General features: G+C 34.9%; 3 protein-coding genes across 3 annotated transcripts; all 3 read right to left on the bottom strand.

Moving 5' to 3' along the window:
- Positions 1-6,881: 6,881 nt before the first annotated feature.
- LOC127148495 (uncharacterized) lies at positions 6,882-8,641 on the bottom strand. The gene is made up of 5 exons (XM_051082401.1): positions 8,339-8,641; positions 8,185-8,250; positions 7,744-8,106; positions 7,561-7,656; positions 6,882-7,469 (listed from the first exon to the last, which is right to left on the bottom strand). The coding sequence occupies exons 1-5, from the start codon at positions 8,639-8,641 to the stop codon at positions 6,924-6,926; spliced, it is 1,374 nt and encodes a 457-aa protein (XP_050938358.1). The 3' UTR covers positions 6,882-6,923.
- Positions 8,642-13,106: 4,465 nt separating this feature from the next.
- Positions 13,107-14,387, bottom strand: LOC103487901 (BRI1 kinase inhibitor 1-like). The gene has a single exon (XM_017044455.2). It carries the CDS (start codon positions 14,206-14,208, stop codon positions 13,366-13,368), a length of 843 nt encoding a protein of 280 aa, XP_016899944.1. The 5' UTR covers positions 14,209-14,387; the 3' UTR covers positions 13,107-13,365.
- Positions 14,388-18,100: 3,713 nt separating this feature from the next.
- LOC103487903 (B3 domain-containing protein At5g42700-like) lies at positions 18,101-20,496 on the bottom strand. The gene is made up of 7 exons (XM_008446411.3): positions 20,295-20,496; positions 20,059-20,154; positions 19,884-19,915; positions 19,640-19,802; positions 19,218-19,424; positions 18,515-18,603; positions 18,101-18,315 (listed from the first exon to the last, which is right to left on the bottom strand). Exons 1-6 carry the CDS (start codon positions 20,427-20,429, stop codon positions 18,544-18,546), a joined length of 693 nt encoding a protein of 230 aa, XP_008444633.1. The 5' UTR covers positions 20,430-20,496; the 3' UTR covers positions 18,101-18,315; positions 18,515-18,543.
- Between the last annotated feature and the right edge of the window lie 519 nt (positions 20,497-21,015).

Raw genomic sequence — 21,015 nt, 5'->3', positions numbered from 1 at the left:
CTCTTTTTTCAGTTATTGTTATATCAATATTAGTAGGTAAATTTTAGGGAAATTATTTTATAAATCTATCTTGGGAAATTGCCAAAAATAGGTTAAAAAAAGAGATTTAAATGAATTTTGGGACAAGTTTTCAAAAGAAAGACTTTTAGGACAATTTGGGTGTGAATAGACAAAAATGCCCTTCCTTTCCTTTCCCTCTTCCACGTTGCTTCTCTCCACCATCGATTCGTTCTCTTTCGCGTATAGTTCCGTTTCCCTTCTCTTTTCTTTCGTGTAGAACTCCGGCCATCGTCAGTTGTTCATCGTCACTTGCCCATCGTCGCTTGCCCATCGTCGCTTGCCCATCGTCGTTTGCCCTTCGTCGCTTGCCCTTCGTCGCTTGCCCTTCGTCGGTCGTTGTCCAGTGCATTTCGTCGCTCCTATTCGGACCATTCAATCAACTTCGAGCGTCTTATTTAGGTGAGTTTCATGTATAACCGATTTTCAATTTATCTGCTGTAAGTAAATGTTTGTTAGGGTATTTGGTGCTATTTTCATCCGTAATTGTCTGGTTTTTGGAATTGGACTTATTTGCCGTAAATTAGTTTAGACAAATTTTGGTTTTAGGTTCTTAGAAAGTTCAATGTTCAATGGCTAGTGAAAAATGAATTGAACTAGAGGATGAGGATTTAGTTGGATCAAATAGAGGAGGAGTAAGCAATAGGAATAGAAGGAATTAAGGTTTTTTTTTTTATCTCGCATTTTTTTTTTATCTCGCACTTATCTCGCACGTATCTCGCACGTTCCAAACTTTCACTATTTATTTCAAAATCAACTTGGTACACCTCCTAATCCATTTAGAGCTATTCTTTGCATGTTTAGTAACTCTCTTAGGCCCTCATGCTTTATCTCGCACGTATCTCGCACACATCTCGCACGTATCTCGCACACATCTCGCACGTTCCGAACTTTCACTATTTATTTCAAAATCAACTTTGTACACCTCCTAATCCATTTAGAGCTATTCTTTGCATGTTTAGTAACTCTCTTAGGCCCTCATGCTTTATCTCGCACGTATCTCGCACACATCTCGCACGTATCTCGCACACATCTCGCACGTTCCAAACTTCCACTATTTATTTCAAAATCAAATTGGTACACCTCCTAATTCATTTCTTTACATCTTGCACGCATTTTGTAGGTTCTTAAGTTCAAATCAATTTTTTAAGATACAAAAGTACTTAAGGTAGTTTAAGGATGGCACATGTTCGGATTTTAGTGCGTCACGGTGGTGAATGGGATGAGGGACGAAGAAAATATGAAGGAGGAGTGTTAAAAGGCATTGTTGTCCCTAAAGAAATAACACACAAAGATTTACAGTCTGAACTATATGACCTTGCAGAAGTTGACCCTACAAAGTTTGACATAAAGATAAGATGTATATATGAGATCAAAGGGGAAAAGGAAGCTCCTCCATTTGAGTTAAGCAATGACCGTGATTTGAAGTTTTATATTCTTAGTGAAAATCCATTGGAGGTCCCCCTATACCTATCGTTTGAGCCTACAAGCAATCGAAGCATGAAAGTGTTAAACAAAGATTACAATTCAGTATCTGGGAGCAACCAAGTTCAAAATTTAAACCCTCATCCTCCTCCAATTGGAATGGATAGATTAGATGAGAATGAAGTTGATATTGGTGAAGTCGAGGGTGGCTTGTGTCATAACATGATAGGGACCAATTCGGCTATATGGGAATCATATGAGTCATATCATTCAATAGATGATACTTTTACATTGGAGTCAGTTGAGATGTACAATGAATTGTTTGACATCCCAGAACAAAGAGATGCTCCTACAAAAGATTGCAAAGGAAAAGGTAAAGTTGACTACAGGTCCTCTAGTCGGAAGTTGAAGACAAAAGGAAGTGGCTGGTCGGAAGAAAGCTCTACAAGTGAAGAGTTGGATGTAGGACAAATATTTTTTTGCAAGAGAGATTTGTCAATGAGATTAAGTGTGTTGGCAATGAAAAAAAATTTTCAGTTTGTAGTAAAAAAGTCTACAAAAGAGGTTCTTTTCGTTAGATGCATCGACAACAAGTGTGGTTGGAGATTGCGAGCGGTTAGACTGAAGGATTCAAATATATTCAAGATTAAAAAGTATGTGAAAGTTCATTCATGTTCTCTTGAGTTTTTGAATCGTGACCATAGGCAAGCAAAATCTTGGGTTGTTGGAGAATTAATCAAGTCCAAATTCAAGGGGCCCGGTCGCATATACAAACCACGTGATATCATAGAAGACATGAGGCAAGACTATGGCATAAATATGAGTTATGAGAAAGCATGGCGTGCCAGAGAAAATGCATATGAACGAGTGCGAGGGTCTCCTGAAGAGTCATATAATCTTTTGCGTAGATATGGTGAAGCACTCAAATTTACAAATTCAGGTACAATATTTCACATGGAACTCGAAGATGATCGTTTCTTTAAATATCTTTTTATGGCTGTTGGTGCATGTGTTAGAGGATTCTTAAATTGCATTAGACCGGTCATAGTCATGGACGGAACATTTCTTAAGAACAAATATCGGGGTCAGTTGATAGTGGCCGTTTGTTTAGATGGTAACAATCAGATCTATCCTCTAGCCTTTGGAGTAGTTGATAGAGAAACAGATGACTCAATACAGTGGTTCTTAGAAAAATTGAAAGGTGCAATAGGGGAGGTGCCTAATCTAGGCTTTGTGACAGATCGGAAAACATGCTTCGCCAAGGGTATTTCATCAGTTTTCCCATCTGCATTCCACGGCCTTTGTGTCCAACATTTGAGTCAAAATTTGCATGATAAATATAAGAATGACACGGTTGCTACTTTGTTTTATAATGCATCGAGAACATATCGTGAATCAACGTTTGTTGAAGCGTGGAGACATCTTCTTTCATTTCCTAATGGTTCAGGGAAATATTTAAATGATGTTGGAATAGCACGATGGTCTCGTGTTCACTGCCCAGGAAGACGGTATAACATGATGACAACAAATATAGCGGAGTCCATGAATTCTATACTGAAAGAACCTAGAGATTTGCCTATTGCTTCATTCCTTGAAAATGTTCGAGCTTTGCTACAACGTTGGTTTTGGGAGCGTCGAGAAGAAGGCATTAAAGTGACGTCTACATTGACCAAATGGGCAGAGTTAGTTATTCAAAAGAAACAAGAAGGAGCTTTGACAATGAAGGTCAACCCAATTGACTGTTACCAATTTCATGTCAAAGATTTAGATAAGGAGGAGGTCGTAAACCTTCAGACTAAAGAATGCACTTGCAAGGAGTTTCAAGCTGAGCAACTACCATGCTCACATGCCATTGCTGCAGCACGGGTTCGTAATATAAATGTTTATAGTTTATGTGCTAATTATTACACTAATGAATGTTTGTTGGCTGCATATGCGGAGGCCGTCTACCCAGTTGGGAATCAGTCAGATTGGAAGACAAGCGAAGACTACGTACATATGACTGTTTTACCTCCAAAAGTAGTCAAAAGAGTTGGTCGACCGAAGAAAAAGAGGATTCCAAGTGTTGGTGAAGCTCCGAAATTGCATAAGTGTGGTCGGTGTAAACAAATAGGTCACAACAGATTAACGTGTACCAATCCAATTTCATATACCGACAAGTCGAGCATACAAGATTAGAAATTTCCCTACCAATGTACTAAGTATTACACTAATTAATGAATGTTTGTTAATGATGTGTTTTCTTAATGATTTGTCCCAACATTCTTACTTTCTGTGCTTCCAAATGGATGAAGAAGACGAAAATAACGATTGACTTATTCATTTAAGAACACAAACACTGGTTTTATGATCGTTTAAAAATAACTAAATGTTCGTTTAAAAATATGTAAACGATCGTTTAAAAATAACTAAACGATCGGTTAAGAACAACCAAACGATCGTTTGAAAACAACTAAACGATAGGTTAAACAAAACTAAACGATCGATTGGTCGAACAAAACTAAACGATCGTTTAAAACAACCAATCGATCGTTGGAAAACAACTAAACGATCAGTGAAACAAAACTAAACGATTGGTCCAACAAAACTAAACGATCGTTTAAAACAACCAATCGATACCTTGAAATTAACTAAACGATCAGTTAAACAAAACTAAACGATTGGTCGAACAAAACTAAACGATCGTTTAAAACAACCAATCGATCGTTTGAAATTAACTAAACGATCGACTATAAAAAACTAAACGATCGTTTACATAAACTAAACGATCTTTTGAAACAACGAAAGACACCCGCGAATTGTTTACAACCGCGATTCAACATTTCAAAAAAAGTATGCGAATTTACAATATTGCCCCTTTGTTAAAAACGACCGATATATATATACGTTCCGCCTTCTCACTTTTCGTTTTTCGTCACTACGCAATACACAACCGCACTGATCACACCTTCGTTTTCTCTCAGTCCATTGTTCTCTCAGACCATTTTTGTCTCAGTCCATAGTTTTCGTCAACGTTAAAAGGTATTTTCCCGAACTTTTCCTACTATAACGTTACACTTTTCCTTTGTTTATATTTCAAACGTTTCAACTTCTGTCTTCAAAAACTATCATTGTGTTCTTATATTATTATTGTGAAGCGTTTAGGGTTTCGGGTTTTCGACTTCTGTCTTCAATATATTATATTCATTTCAGGATGGCTGTACCTAGCGAAAAGTATTTCCCTGCCACTGTGTCATGCCAAGTGCACAAGATCGGATGCAGACTTGCTAATGACTATAAGAGATATATCGGATAGTCTAAGTCATCAAATTCAGAAAGAATCAGACCTGCCACAGATGATTACTACCCTTCCATATGTGAGCCAACCTCTTGCACTTTGTGAATTGGCTCCAATGGATCAAACTGTACAAATTGTAAATGAAGAATCTCAACTGGTATGTATACACAACAAATTTCTAGTCGTTTGAATGAATAGTTTGTTACTTGTTTAATACGATTACATTGCAGGAAACAACAAAAAAACAGGTTGAGATGAAAAAAAATGATGAAGCAGTTACTTTGGTTGAAAAAGAACCAGTAACTGTGCCTGATAAAGATGTGGAAGAAAAACCAATAAAGAGAAGAAAGCTATGTAAAATAGCAAATAAAGAGGTGCAACCTGAAGATGAACAAGGTAATCCACCCACAACATCTGCTCAGATCATATCAGTATCTACAACACCTGTCCCAGATGTGGAAATCAGAGAAGTAGATCCATATAATCCGATGTGGAAAGTGGATCCAAAATTATGGAAGGAATACTTGCAATGGAAAAGATCAAGAAAAACAACCCATGAACAAAGGCAAGTAGTCAAAACAACCAGAAAGAAAGACTTTTTCAGACAGCTTGAAGAAAACACATGGGTACATGGAGACGTAAGTACTCTTCCCAAACGATCGCTTATATTTGATAGACGATCGCTTCTATTAACTAAACGATCGCTTCTATTAACTAAACGATCGTTAAGTTAATATTACACGATCGCTTACTACGTAAACGATCACATGTACATTTCTTATGCGATCGCTTATCCTCTCCTTTCATTCATTAAACGATCGTTTATTTTTTCTTTGTAGACATTGGATTTGCTATTATCGCACTTGCAGAATAAAATGTTGCATCTCAAGCACCATTGCAAGCGTTCTTTTAGAATATTACATTCCTCTTTTCTGGTAAGTTGTTATTCTTTAATTTTTTTTTTTGTATACAAGTTAAACTGCATCATTATATTCTGACTAAATTTTGACTTGTTCTTGAAGCTTGGAATCAATAAACCAGACTGCATTGTTTGGAACCATATTTTTGATACTCATCTGGTGACACCAGATAATAAGAAAGCTGAATGGACAGACCCAACAGCACACCTAACTATATGGACAGAAAAAGATGTCGAATACTATTTCAACACTGCTGTTGGTGATTACAACGACATACCAGGGTGGGGAGATGTCAACTACGTGATTACCTGCATCAACATAAAAGAACACTGGTTGGCTATTGCAGCTGATATGAGAAAATGCAGGATCTACGTGTTCGACTCAATGCCAAATTATGTTGAGCAGAAACTTGTTGATGAAGCTCTTCAAATGCCTGCACGATGCATTGCCTCACTCGCGATTGCAATTGGAGTCAACCTCCATTCAGATCGTTTCACATATGGCCCTTGGCCAATACGCAGATCGAAGGCCACATTACAGAAAGGGCGTTCATTGGATTGTGGAATTTTCTGTACCAAATTTGTTGAATGCCTTGTAACTGGTAGTGACCTTGGTTGTCTAACTGTGCCAAACATGAAACTGTTTAGACAACAATATGTGCTGGAACTTTGGGCCAATAAATACTTTTGTTAATATTTGTATTCGTTTATATCATTTTTTTATGTAATTTTTATAGAGAGAATAACATATTATAATTTTAAACTTTGTTATAAAATAAATACTTTGTGATATTTTCAATTAAACGCGACCAAAATTGAGAAAGAATATTTGAGTTAATATTTGTATTCGTTGAGTTAATATTAAGCGATCGTTTAGTAAAGTCTAAACGATCGTTTGGTAAAGTCTAAACGATCGTTCGGTAAGTGTAAACGATCTTCTTAATAAACGATGTCTAAACGATCTTCTTAATAAACGTCAAAATATTAAGCGATCGTTTAGTAATGTCTAAACGATCTTTTGGTAAAGTCTAAACGATCGTTTGGTACAGTCTAAACGATCGTTTGGTAAAGTCTAAACGATATTCTTAAAATCATAAAAATATTCAGCGATCGTTTAGCTACAAGTAGTTTTGCAACATAGAGAATAATCAATACTACTAATTGAAATGTCAATTGATACTAATTGAAATGCAACATACACAATAATAGAACAGCCAATTGATACTTGTGATTTATGTTAATATTTCAATACATAGGAGTGTTGGTCCATACTTGAAATGCTAATTGTTTTCTAAAGTATGACATGTTTTCTTGACATAATGTATCTAAACCAACACCAGCAGCTATGTACTCAAAATACTTAATTGCGAATACGCCACAATCACAATTATTTCGTTGAAGTGGAATTGGGTCAACAATGACAACTGGCCAAGGTTCCTTGTATGTCGATGATCTACCTCTCCTATCAAAGAAGCCAGTACTATCTAACAACTTTGGCACCAACTGTCGAATGGGCAGTAATATGTTTGTCATCTCTTCGGCAGTTGTAAGTGACGGAAGCGAATCCCATACCTTCACTTCACAACTTACCAAATCCAAGCATAATAGAACCCAATGGTTGCCATGGACATTGAATGGAGAGTAAACGTAATCAACACTTGCCCAAGGATCTTGGAAGTCCACTTTTGACCCGACAACATAGTCAACCAACCTATACTCTTCGTCCCAGTCAAACGGGCGATTCTCTTTAATACATTCTTTGTATAGGGGCCACTTCGAAACTAAAATGCGCTGCAAAGAAAAACATACAAACGCAAATATCAGACCGAAAGACAAATATCAAACGCAAATACATACATAAAGTAACGAGACGATTACAAACCATAAAGATTGTGTCCGCAGTTGTGAAGTTCTGAGAAGAAGGTATCCCGGCTGCCTTAATCTTCAAGCGAATGAAAAGAAAAAGTGCATCCAAATGCTAATACAAACAAAAGTAAGCAGTAAATGTATAGAACCATAACAATGATAAAATTATAATTGCATAAATGATAAGATAATCCCATACCTCATCCGACAACCACCGGCGACACATAAACAAGTCTCTGAAAAAAGCCTTCGATTTTTTCCCATGAAAGGTTTCACGCAGCTCATCGTCTGTACGCTTGTCTGTAATCCACGCTCGAAGTCTATCTAAATGGACGTCAAGTATTTTGTGCATAGGATCATAAACAATTGCTTCAGACTCAGAGGTGCTGGTGGTTGATGTCAGAGACCGTTTAGGTAGAGTTGTGAATGGGGTTGATAGGTAAACACTTGCACGCTTCCTACGGGCGGGCCGAACGTGTGGTCGTTGAGTGAGAAATGGTTCTATCTCTATGACGTCCTCTAAACCAATATCAACCTTCTTCTCCAACACATCTTCGTCACCCTATGGAAGCTCATAATGCATTAGTGTATATAATGATAGAAATTAAACATCAATATTAGCATGAACATGGAACCAAACCTTCTTTTTAACTTCAATGTGTTCATCCTCCAAGCCTTCGGACACCTTGTGGTCCCCTTCGTCACCCTATGGAACCTCAAAATGAATTAGCGAGAACATGGTTACCAAATATGAAACAACTAACGTGAATACACTTAACAGTTTCATTCCTAACCTTTCTTTGAAGTCCAATGTGCTTCAATATGGTTGACATCAGGCCCTTCAATTCGTCAATATCGGATTTTATAGTATTAAGTTGGCCTTCAACAACCGCTACTCGATCTTGGAGATTTCGAATAGCCTTTTTCATCTTAATCTTGGACTTCTGTTTCTTACTCTTTTTCAACTCATCTTCATCGTTAACAACTTCTCGTACTCTTTTTGAACCACCATTCTTCGACTGAATAATGGTAGATGAGCGGAAGTTTTCAAAAAGTTCACCTGAAGCAATTTTCAATTGCTCCTCTTCAGGTGTCATCTCAATGACCGCCTTAATTATAAACTGCAAATAGAAAAAGGCAAATGTATTTAGGACAAAGAAATAAGCACAAAATCACGCGATCCTTAAGTAAGTTACTATTGCTTGCTACTTACCATTGGCGAGTCAAACACCTGGCTTATAGTTTGGGACTTTGGTGATTGTTGGCACACCCACCTCAGCATTCGTGGTATGGCATGATCGTTTACTTTATCTACACCACATCCAATGATGGTTGGTATAGACTCATATGCCCAAACCTATTCCACATTTGACAAACAAGTTTAGAAAGTGCCACAAGATATATATAGATATATAAACAAGTGGTTATACAATCGTTTGAAAACAACTATACGATCATTTAACATAACTAAACGATCGTTAAAAAACAACTATACGATCGTTTAACATAACTAAACGATCGTTAAAACAACAACTAAGCGATCGTTTAAAAGAACTAAACGATCGTTTAAATAACTAAACGATCGTTTAAAATAACTAAACGATCGTTTAAAATAACTAAACGATCGTTTCAAATAACTAAACGATCTTTTTAAAGTTTTGAAGTAAGAAGTAAGAAGTCAAATACCTGTAATGCATGCGGAAATCCATTGATAGTATATTTTTTTGTCTGTGTTGATTTCTTCTTTCCCTTGGCATATTGCTTGTCCAAGGCTCTTTTCAATGCACTTAGCGTGCGTACAAAAACAATCCGACCCCAATCATAATTATTAAATGAATTCCAATCATCAGCAATCTTCAAAAAACCAATGTCCACTTTGGTTCGCCTATCTTTTCCCAACAAAGATATCTCTATAAAGTAGACTAAAGCTAATTTGACGATATCATCGTCATCACCCTCGTATTCCAAAAATATATCTTCTAAGTCGCTAACGTAAACACAGTCCTTGTCTTTGAAAAACTTCTCCAACAGTCGACTGTTCCCACCCAACTGAATATAGTCCTCTTTAGGACCCCATAGTCCAGTTACGATGTTAAACTCTCTCCTACCGAAAGTACAAACAACGCCCCCTAGTAGGAAACTTATAGAATCCTTTCCTTCATCTTCCACCTCCCTTAACAGTAAGTAGTGGATGAGTGGCCCATTGAAGACAATATTTAGGTCCAAAAAGTGCCCAAACTTTGTTTTCCTAAATAAGGCTAATTGATCGGGTTTGAGTTTGGCCTTAATATTATGTGTTGTCTTTTCCAAATGAGACAAACAGCTTACTAGGGAATAAAAATGATGGGAAGGATTAATCTTGTAGAAGGGTCCGTCGGTCGATGTTGAAGTCGATGTCATGATTCAAGCCAAGAAAAAGCAAATATATTGAAAATGGGTTACAGATAAAACTCACTGAAATAAGAGAACACGCTCAAAGTTGATTCTTAGGTTCGAAAAGGAGAAGCGACGAAATGAACTGCAGGACCGACGACAGACGAACAGTCGGAGTATCTTCGAAGAGCAGAGCGGGAAATTTGAAAAGCCAAAGAAAGGAGATGTTTTTTTTTTTTACTTCAGGTGTTCTATGCGAAAGAGAAGGGAAAGCGAACGTGGGTAGGCGAAACAATCAATAGAGAGCGATAGAAATTTAATGAAGGGCATTTTTGTCTATTCACACCCAAATTGTCCTAAAAGTCTTTCTTTTGAAAACTTGTCCCAAAATTCATTTAAATGTCTTTTTTTAACCTATTTTTGGCAATTTCCCATCTATCTTCTATAGTGATAGACTATGATAAACTCAAATAAATATCTATCAAGAGTGAGACATCGATGCTTTGTCTGTTTGTATTTATATAGTCTGAGTTCATGAATAAATCAATATCTCTAAAAGTTATTATCTATATTAATTAGCTACATTTTCTTTTTCCATGTCTCAATCAGAGTAACACCAAGGTGTCTAGCTTAGTTTAGTCCAATTCTTTTTGGAATTTTCCTCGGATGGTTTTTACGATCCAAATTGATCAAACTTGTTTGGTTCAATTTTGAAATGTAATTGAATGAATATTAAACTTTTTTGTTAAGGCAAGCTGACGTTTGTAGCTGCTGTATTGATCTGTTCAGTATCAATCATCTCAAGATATTGGGCTAACAGAAAGTAGGATTTGGAAACTCTACAATCGGCCAGTTATAAGGTGTACGGCCCCAATTTGACTCATTGTACTAGGAATTCGTTGGGGGCAGACCAGCGAAGGGCCATGGCTTCCTGTTGCTTATCTGGTCGACAAATGACAGAAAGGTCATGATCCCATAAAGAAATTTGAAAAATAAAAAGATATGGGTAGAGTGAATCTGAAGTCAAATATCATAATTTTAGTGGCCACTTTGCTCTTGTAGTCAGTGGATCAAGAAACTAATGTCCATTCATCAACTCATCCTTGTTTGGTTTAATTATGATTGTTTCTGTTGTTCAGAATTTAGTATCTGTTTTAATCTTTTCTTTATTTTTATCTTGTCTTCTGCTCATGGGGTTCGGTTAAACCACTTTAGATGATTGAATCTTCTAAATGTGTTAAGGAAAACAGTTAGATGGAAAGAAAATAAGGATGAGGGAATTGAGCTTCGATTCATGTGGAATAAGTTTACAGAAAGCAAGTTTAAAAATCTGTGCGCTGTTTTTGATGGGTTATGCATGTTAAGTGTTTGATTAAAGTTCTGTTATAGAGCCTTGTGTTATTTTTGCTTTATATCAATTGATTAACCATTTGATGAGATAAATGTGGTCACCAGAAGCTCAAATTCTGAGAATATATAATATTATCTTTTTGAGCCCCAACAGCCATCACCTTTTTCTGTGGGGGCTTCCTTGATGGATGGCAGAGCAAGGATCAGCCAGTTGTCTCTTTCATTGATCCTAGAAAAATGGCATTTCATTCATCTTTTGGCAATGAAATTCAATGAGCATATTGGATTTTCTTATTAAAATGTGCACAGGCACCTTAGTCACACAGTATATACACGACTGACTAATAAAAGCATTGCGATTGTTCACTTGTTCACTGTTTTCTTTGTTTGTAGGCTTAGGGTGATTTTGAAAAGACTTAAAGCACTTCTTTTAGTGCGAGGGGGATTCATCAGGTGCGTTTGATATATGGCAATGCAATATTAATCATTATCCTAAAAAAAAAAAAAGATGATCCTCCTATTCCTCACATGAAAAAGGTAGCTTTTCTGTCAGTTGCCCACACCTCTACATTTTATATCAATGTTGTTTAATATTAAAGATTGATACTTTTAGAAATAGCAAAATGTTAAAAGTATTTAAAAAATATAGCAAAATTTCTTTTTAGTCCATTCAAATTTTTAATTTTTTTTTTCTTACTTTGTGAAGAGTTTTTTTTTTTTTTTTTTTTTCCAACTGTGATTGAAGGCATTGATACCTTTTTTGTACTTTTTTAAAGGTATATTTTATAATTTATATAGAGGTGGGTAATTGGATTATGGTTATCAATATTTATATGAAGTCTAAGGTGTTATCTCACTTGACCCCACACCCTTTTGAGCCCCATAAACTCTCTTTTCAGAGCTTTCACTTGTTTCGATATATTTAGAAATGGTTCATCACTTTTCAACTTGTCTATTTATTGTAGGGACTTTGCCCCCTGGTATCTTAAGCAATGTTCTTGGGCAATTACTCCCACACTTTTATACTTTCTCAATATCATTTTGATCCTTTTAGGAAGTTTTATATATAATGGGGTAACGTCTATTGGAAAATTATTTACTGTCTCGTAACCAAAAACGAGACATAAAAAACTTCAAAACAAGAAATGGGCGCGGTAGAGAAAAAAATCTTCAGAATATTAAGATAATTATTGAATTTTCTCACCTTTTGTCAAACTTATGTGAGAGCTCTGGTCCCAACGTTTATGTGGTTTTTGTCTGGTTTATAAATGATTCAAAAAGACGAAAAAGAGAGAGTAGAGCTGGCAGTAGAGGAGTATTTGTCTATTCAATTTTGGATGATTGTTTGATTTAACCTATGCTCATGACCACTCAATTGGTAAAGAGATCATCAGGTCGATGATAGATTCGTCACATTTTCCTTTCTTTTGAAGGTTAGTAGATCAATCAACTTTTCTTGTGTCATTTTCTATACCCTTATCTGCTGAATTCCTTACCCCAGTTGTAAAATCCAAAATGTTAATGATGAACTCTCTTCAAATCAGAGCTTCTTTTTCCACATCATTAGCTTTTGTTCAAGGGTAATGAGATTCAATAACCATTTATTTGTACAAACGTACATCTAAATCTAATAATACACAGTTGGGACTATCCCCCTATTCAAGTGAAATAAATCCAAATCATCCAAAAAAAAAGAACATGTCAGTTCAAACACCTTAACTTAAGTGCATCTTAAGCTATAATCATCTTTATATACCTACTGGTATACTCAACCGTTCAACTCTGGTTTATCACGTACTAAACTCTTATTCTTTTATATCTTTTTGGATTAGAGTAAAATACACAAAAAGCGGTGCATTTAAGTATTATTCTTAAAACACCTCTTTTAAGTTGCATTATCAAAAAATCATTGAAAGGGCCGGTGCACACACAGTATATATATCAAACCGGACCTTCTGGATTGATTTGCTATCTCTTTTTGTCTATATACACGTACATACCACGCACATAAATGCAGAAAAAGCAAAGAGGCTGAATAATTTTTAATAAAGAAATAGAATATGACTTATGAACAAAATGTACCCGCTGTATATGCTCTTTAACACTTGAGCCTTTCCTCTTTTAATATTGAATTCTTGCAATGAGCAATTGCTGCTTGAATTGCTGCCTGCAACTCCTCCATTGTGCTATCACTATTGGTGGAAGGAGGAAGCGTTGGAGTAGTAAGGAGGACACCACTATTGGTTGGAGATGTTCTCATGGAAACTGGGGCTGAGAAGAACTCGCCTCTTCTTCCTCGCTTCTTTCTCAACCTTAAATTACCTGAAAATGAATTATACTGTCTGTGTAGTTGCATATCATCTCTTTTCCCTCTCAAGTGTAGAAATGGCGTCACCATTCTTGCATATCTCTTCAGTACATTGCTCAAGTTGAATCCCAACTTCCTTTTATCCTGTTCCACTTTATTTTCTTGGTCTTCAACGTCAGACCTCTTTCTCCACCTTAAACCGAGCAAGGAGAAAGATTTGGACTTAGGTTTTTCTCTTGTATCATTGCTGTTGTTTTGGCAGTGTTCATTGCGCTTGCGATTGATGAAGCTGCTACTTTCTTTCTTGGGCTCCTTTTCACTTATTAGGTCTCTAATGGGAAGGGTATAGCTTTCCATGGAGTTGGTTGAGCATCGGGGAGGGACTGGAAGATGAGAGAGGAGGTGAAGAGGAAGCAAATGGCCATGGAAGAAGATGTCATCTGCTGGCGACAAATCAATAGTGAAGGAAGGTGAGGTTTTGGCTTTGTCTGTGAAGGAAGTTTGAAGAGAAACTGAGAAGGAAAATTCATGAGAAGGAGATGAAGATGCTGAATGAGGAGAAGAGGAATTAGCTGGCAATTGTTGCTTCTCCAATTGCCTTTCTTTGTCTTCTAGATGCTGATGAATGTCCATAACCCAAACCAGAAAGGTTTTGCTGACAGACCAATTGGGCTGCTAATTCTGAATCTAAAAATCCCACTTCAAGACTTCAGTTTTAAGAACATTATCATAGCTTTATGAAGGGATAAGAAGATTAGAGGGTAGAAAAGGAGAGTGGAGGGGGGGGTCTGGCCTTTTTGCCTCTCAGCACTTGCTTAAATTAAATTCTTATTCTTCTTTTCCTTTTCTTTTTTGGGGGCAGCACGTGTCAAGGATTGGTGGGTCCTTGTCAAATCTTACAGCTATTGAGAGTACAGATTTGGGAAAGAAAAATCCAACGAACACCCAAGAAAATTTCCCACAAAAACCCAATAACCTTTACAAGGGGGGGTACTGTTTTTTGGTATTTGTTGCATCATGGATCTTTCCTAGGAAAGTATATGACATTAATCATGAATTAAACTCCCTTTCTCAAAAGGAAACTTCGAAGAACTCCTCATATTTCATTGCTTCTCTATAGATCCTTTTCCTTTTGCTATAAGATGCATTGAATGAGACTATCCATATATCTATAATTGATCGGTATTTTTAAGCAATTAGGTCCCAACTTTGCATGGAAACAAAATACTTGCAATCTCTTATCTAATCATGATGACTGTATGATTTACAAAAATTAGGTAAGGTTTTGACTTTCTATTGACGCAAGTTATTAAATAATTGAATTGTGTGTATTGATGATATTATGATCATATGATGTACTAATTTATAATATGTCCTTTTAAGTAGGAGAAATTCATATGCCTTTAATAAGTATTTCACTGAAATCTCAAAATGGTGTACTGTCAGACGCCAGTGACTTAAAATAAAAAATTGGACCGAAACACTTGTTACACTTGTTTCGTGTCTCACTTTTCATCCAAAGTTTTAACATATTCTATTTTAATAGTAGTTTTGTTGTTTGGTCTGAGAAAATTGGCATAGAGGAATGAGCTGGCTGGCTAGAGATTTCAGAGGTAGTACATTGCGGGCGGTTGCAGTTTTATTTATTACAGATAGCCAGTAAAAGTGCTTGAAGCCAAAGTCGTCCTGGAAGGTTCAAAAGAGTTGGAGGCTCTTTTGAAAGGTAGAAATCTCCGATCCTGGTGATTGTGGAATCAGATACGCTTGAAGTTAATCTTCTCAACAGTTCAGATTCGGACCTTTCAAAAGTCTCTTCTTTCGTTGAAGAGTCACGCTCTCTTGCTTCCTTGTGAATATTATTATGGCTTTTGTAAAATTCCATGAGAGGGAAACAAAGTTGTCAATGACAGCTTTGACTTTTTTTCTTCAATTGTTTCTTTGGTCTGGCATCAGTTTCGACTCTCATTCCTGAGAGGGTCTAAGGTTGTTTTTGTCAACCTAAATTTTTTATGTACAGAAAGAATTTAGATATTTTCTAAATAAATCACAAAGTTCAAACCCTAAAAAAAGTTGTTTTGATTGTATATATCATTTAAGATTTAAATATCTGAGATAATTAATGTCTTTGTTTGGATGTGGATTAAAGGGATCGTTTAGGGAAGAGTTGAGTTATGGAGGATAGTATTATGATAAAACTAGTGTAATGTTAAATCTAGTGTTATGAAAAACCTAACATGTATTTGTGGGAAGAGTTTAAAAGAGTAGTTTTATGATAAGATGTGTTTGAAGAAAAGGTTTAAAAAGATAGTTTTATGGAAAAGTTGAAGAAATAGGGTTATGAGGAGTTGAAAAGATTTAAGAAGAAGGAGAGAGAGAAGAGGGGTTATGATAACCCTTCACCCAAATAAGTCAACCTCAACCCAATAGTGATGATCTTAGGTCAAACGGTTCCTAATAATAATATCTGTATTCAATTCAATCCGTAAAAAATAAAATTAAGTAATCACTTAACTAAGTAAAATAATTTATGGTTAGGTTAATTAGTTACTCAGTTAATAAAATAAAAAATAAGAAATATATTTTAACTAAACATAATTCAATTAATTATTGAAAATAATTAAAATAATATAATTAATTAAAATATTGATAAATTAAAAATAACAATTCATATTAAATAGGTAAGATAACATAAAATATTAATGGTCAACGTATAAGTTGAACTTTATTAAATCTAAATAACTTACAATAATTTATAAAGTAATCAAACTATATTTTTATTCATCCTTCCGACATAAAAATCCCGTACTTTTACGAGGTATTAAAAAACTAATACTAAGTAGGTTTTCAAGTTTGTTAAATAACAATATCTTGAATTTTAAAAAGTGAAATTGTGTGAAACAAACAAAAATTAAATCTTTTAGAAAATCAAGTAAAATAAACCGAGCATGGGAGTTTCTTTTTGTAATTTTACCATAATCTTTTTAAACATAGTGGTTGGCAGATGCCTTAATGCCCAAAATAAAAGGTTAGGCACTTTTAAGACAATTTGAAAAAGTAGAAATCAAACTTATTTGCTTATTTGGTAGTCTTAGGAAGTTGCCCTTGTCTGAATATTCTGTTTCAGTGACTACAAAACTTCTATAACATTAAAAATTTTCTTTCTTTTCTTCCAAAAGCTGAAATAACAGCAACAAATTGACATGATCGGTCGTTTTAGCTGTCATAGTTGATGAGAAATAAAATCATTTTAGGTGTCATCTATACACCAAACGAAAAAACAAGTTTGATATTTTATAAAAAAATTGATATCTTCTTTTCATAGTTTAAAAGAACCTTCGTATAATTCATTTAAAGTACTTAGCAAATTCATTCAAAATTATTTTAACTTAACTTTGGTCTTCTTAACAGTCTTGTCAAACTCATTTAAGAATAGAACTATGGCGGCTTCTATCATAAATGTTCCAAAATTATTATTGCACTATAAAACTAAACTAATTTCGAACGGTGACTTGAAATATAAATTGAGATCATCACGTCGTTGTATAACAGCTTTTGAAAGAACGATTATACTTTTAAAACAAGTGGAAAATATGTTATTTAAGTTACCTTTACAAGATTAGATTTATTTGTATGAGTAGTTTGGGTTTGCTTTTGCAAATTCATAAAAATATTTGAGAGATTGTGCTGATTGAGGAAGTTAAGATGGTAGACCCAAACACACGTGTAGACAATGGGTGTATAGCATGGAATAGAGAGGAAGAATTGTCTATATCTCAATCATGGAGGCATTATTTTTGGGTGGACTCACTTATCCCATCTTTCAAACACCATATTCTTTATTTTCAATGAGATGTAGATAAGGAAAGATGCAACAAATTTGGCAAAAAAAACAAAGATTTCGTACTCAAAAACCCACAATGAGAGTGATGGGTCATGTGGAGAAACCTTTTACCCTTTCTCTGCTTTTCCCATTAACCACTCAACTCAATTTCTAACCTTTTTTTTTTTTAATATATTTCTTCAATCACAAGCCAATTCCATTCTCCCATGGCTATACAGTATGAACGTAGAGAAGTTTAATTTATAGAAACAACAAATTTAAAAATTATTTTTTTTAATAAAGGCAATGATATATAAATGAGTAAATATATGTGATAGAGAAACACAGTAAGACTCCCACCATACTCATATGTCCAATCACAGCTTTTTTAAGAAAATAATAAAATACCCTTCTTTTTTTTTTGTTGTGGCCGGAGACAATTCATGAAAATAGGCGAGCTACACCTAAGTATTATTTTCACTCGTTTTTCTTGGTTGTTCATTCTTGCTCAGTTTTTATATGTTAAAGAGTTTTTCTTATATTTTCATAAAACTCAAACTAGAATAAATGTTGGAGCCTAATTCAACAGTAGTAGCATCACATTTTAAAACCTTTGTTTCAAGATTATTATGTCGAAGTCTAATTCAATCTTATTTGACATGTATTTATGACTTTTTTTTCTTGTTTGTGAGAAAGTTATGATAATTAGCAATTAAAATCCACCACATAAGAGGGAAAGTGGTGACTCTGTCTCTGTTTTATAATTTTAGTTCACTACATGATCAGACAATCACTATTACAACGTGCTTTCATTTTCTTCTTAGACACAGATTGTACAAGACAGAGATTGCATTTTACACAAAAACCAAGATGATGAAAGTAGATGCATTATGTGCATTTCCCATCAGGCTACCTCTTACCTGAAATGAATGATAGCATTTAATCAATTAGAGTGGCAGGAAATTATGGTTTTAAACGTGTATTAAAAGAACAGGAGGACCCCCAGCCTATAAGAGGGAGGCTGGCTCTTAATATTATGCTTAAAAATTCATCAAAATGGAAGCAATTACAGAGGGGCATTCATCAAAATAGAAGGAAGTGATTTTACTTTAAGATTACCTGAGCTAGGGAACAGAAATGTCAATCATTTAGCTACTGTTAGAATCGCTATCTTCTGTGGAACTATTGGCGGCCCTAAGAATGTGCACCTGAAAAGAAAGAATGGGAAAAATATGTTAGAACTATGAATTAGTCGACCCCCACACTAAATATACAGATCAAACTCGTTATTATAATTTGAAAAAAAAAAGACTGATTTAGACGGTTGAGCTTTAAAAAATATATTATTTTGGTCCATCAAAAGTGAAAATGAAAGGTCACCAATTACGACTAAAATGGAAAGTATACGACTCAAAATTAACTAAAGTCAATGATATGGAGACTAAAAGGAACCTATTGAAAATATAGGAATCAAAACAAAACAAAGCAAAAAGTAGAATAAGCCTTTGAAAAAAAACCGAATAATCAAAGAAACGACTTTTAAAACCAAAACGTGCATGGATTTGATGAGCTTTCTTTGAGACTTAGTAACCAATCTCCTTTTGTGATGTAACCTACCAAAAAGGCTTTTCAAAATCAAAGATTTAAATGTAGGTAAAACAGGAAAATTAGCTTTAGAAAATGAGATAGATAAATGGAGAAACAACCACAACCTAATTCTTTAAGAAGTGACAGTGAACCAAAGAACGTGCATTTATGCATTGAAGGTATGCACAGATACGGCAGACAAACAAGAGATGATTCAAAGGATCATAAAACCTACCTTGCATGTTGTAGGTTTAATGAATTGAAAAATCACAGCATCCCCATCTGCCAACTTATGAGCGACTGCAAAACCCTTCCATCCGCCACTAAGTCCTGTTTTTCGTGCTAAATATATTGTCGGATACTCATCACCATCTTCATCTATTAAAGTCATTACTCCATCACGATTTGGAAGGTGAATCTTGCAGAAATGAGAAGGAAGACCCTGTGTTTACAAGTATTTCTTTATTAGATGTTATCTCACAGAAGAAGAATCTGTTACAGCCTTTTCATATCAAATACTCAAACAAAACTTTAGAAAATCTAACTTCTTCATTGATTTCATATCCTGTTATCACACACTCAGTTCAACAAGCTTAACAGAGAGAGAGAGATAGAGAAGTAGGTCATATGCTTAACAAATAATCCTCACTAGCTTACCAGCCAGAATCCACCACTAACATGAGACTGAAGCATTGACTTTATAAAACTGGGATAATTCGGCTCCAACCCAGATTGTAGTTGTTCAGCTCTTTCAAAAGCCCTTTTTCTTGCTCCATCCGAAGCATAAACTCGATTCGATAAATCTCTAGCTTTAGAGATCCTACAATTCCCAAAAATGCACATCAGTAACAATAATACGTCATTGATTTTCATTTTAAATTCCTTTTTAGTATATAGATACCTTCTAGGAATCACCACGCGATTAATAACAACCTGCCAGATTAATTAAACAGAAATGAAAACCAAACGACTGAAAAATGGATTTTGAGAACATAAATCTCTGTCCATAGAAAGCAGCAGTAAATTAAACTGTAATCCGTTATCCAAGTGCGCAAAATGGGACAAGGATGACTCACTTCGGCGTAAACAGGAGCTGACTGTTTCGCTACGCGACTGGACCTCCTCACCACCACGAGTTGTTTCTGAGTCACGCGAGGCTTGGTGAGCTTACTCTACAGATTGGTCAAGTAGCAAAATAAGCACAATTCAAGAATCCATTGAGAATAAGATCGTAATATGAGACAACAAAACAGAAAAAAAAAAAAAAAAAAAAAAAAAAAAAAAAAAAAACAAAGAAACAAAATGGAATTACAGGTGAGGACTTGGAAGGGGAAGAATCGATGAGAGCTTGAGAAAGCAAGGGCAAATTTAGGGCTTCCATTCGCTTCTTGTTTTCTTCGAGTCTCTTGCGACGACATTCCTCATATGAGAGGTTTGCGATCCCCATGGTCTCTTCTTCTTCCTTCTCGGTTCGTAGGGTTTGGACTGTGCGAAATGGAAACAGGGAGAAGATGAATAGCAGAAACGACTGAGTTTTTATAGTTGGGGAAATTTAAATTATTATTTCTTACGGAAATTGATTTGAACGAGTCGACCGTTAACTTCCCACTTTTTTTATAAAAAAAACGAGCACTTATTTTATTTTATGTTAAAATTGGGATCTCTTCGTAAATAATAAAAATATCAGAGGTATTTACAAACCACAAAGCAAAACAAAAAAATATCCCCTTAAAATTGTTAAATTTTGAACTTTTGTTCGTTGTTTTTGAGTTTAAAATATTGTTTTGGTTCAAATATTTAATTTTATTGTATGTATCTTTAATTATTTAAGTTTAATTTACTTTTAAATTATGAAAAATTGTTAAAACATTAAGATGGACAGAATATCTACGTTGATTAATCTTTTAAGTTATTTTTTTTGTAAAGAATAAATAGTTTGTTTTTTTAATATTTTTAAAAAAACCCATCTAATTGTTTACTTTTATGAAAAATGGTTAAATAATAATAATAACAATAATCACTAAATAAAATAA

This window comes from Cucumis melo, chromosome 3 (genome assembly GCF_025177605.1).
Source record: "Cucumis melo cultivar AY chromosome 3, USDA_Cmelo_AY_1.0, whole genome shotgun sequence".
Taxonomy (NCBI): Eukaryota; Viridiplantae; Streptophyta; class Magnoliopsida; order Cucurbitales; family Cucurbitaceae; genus Cucumis; species Cucumis melo.
This window is presented reverse-complemented; position numbering and strand designations above follow the sequence as displayed.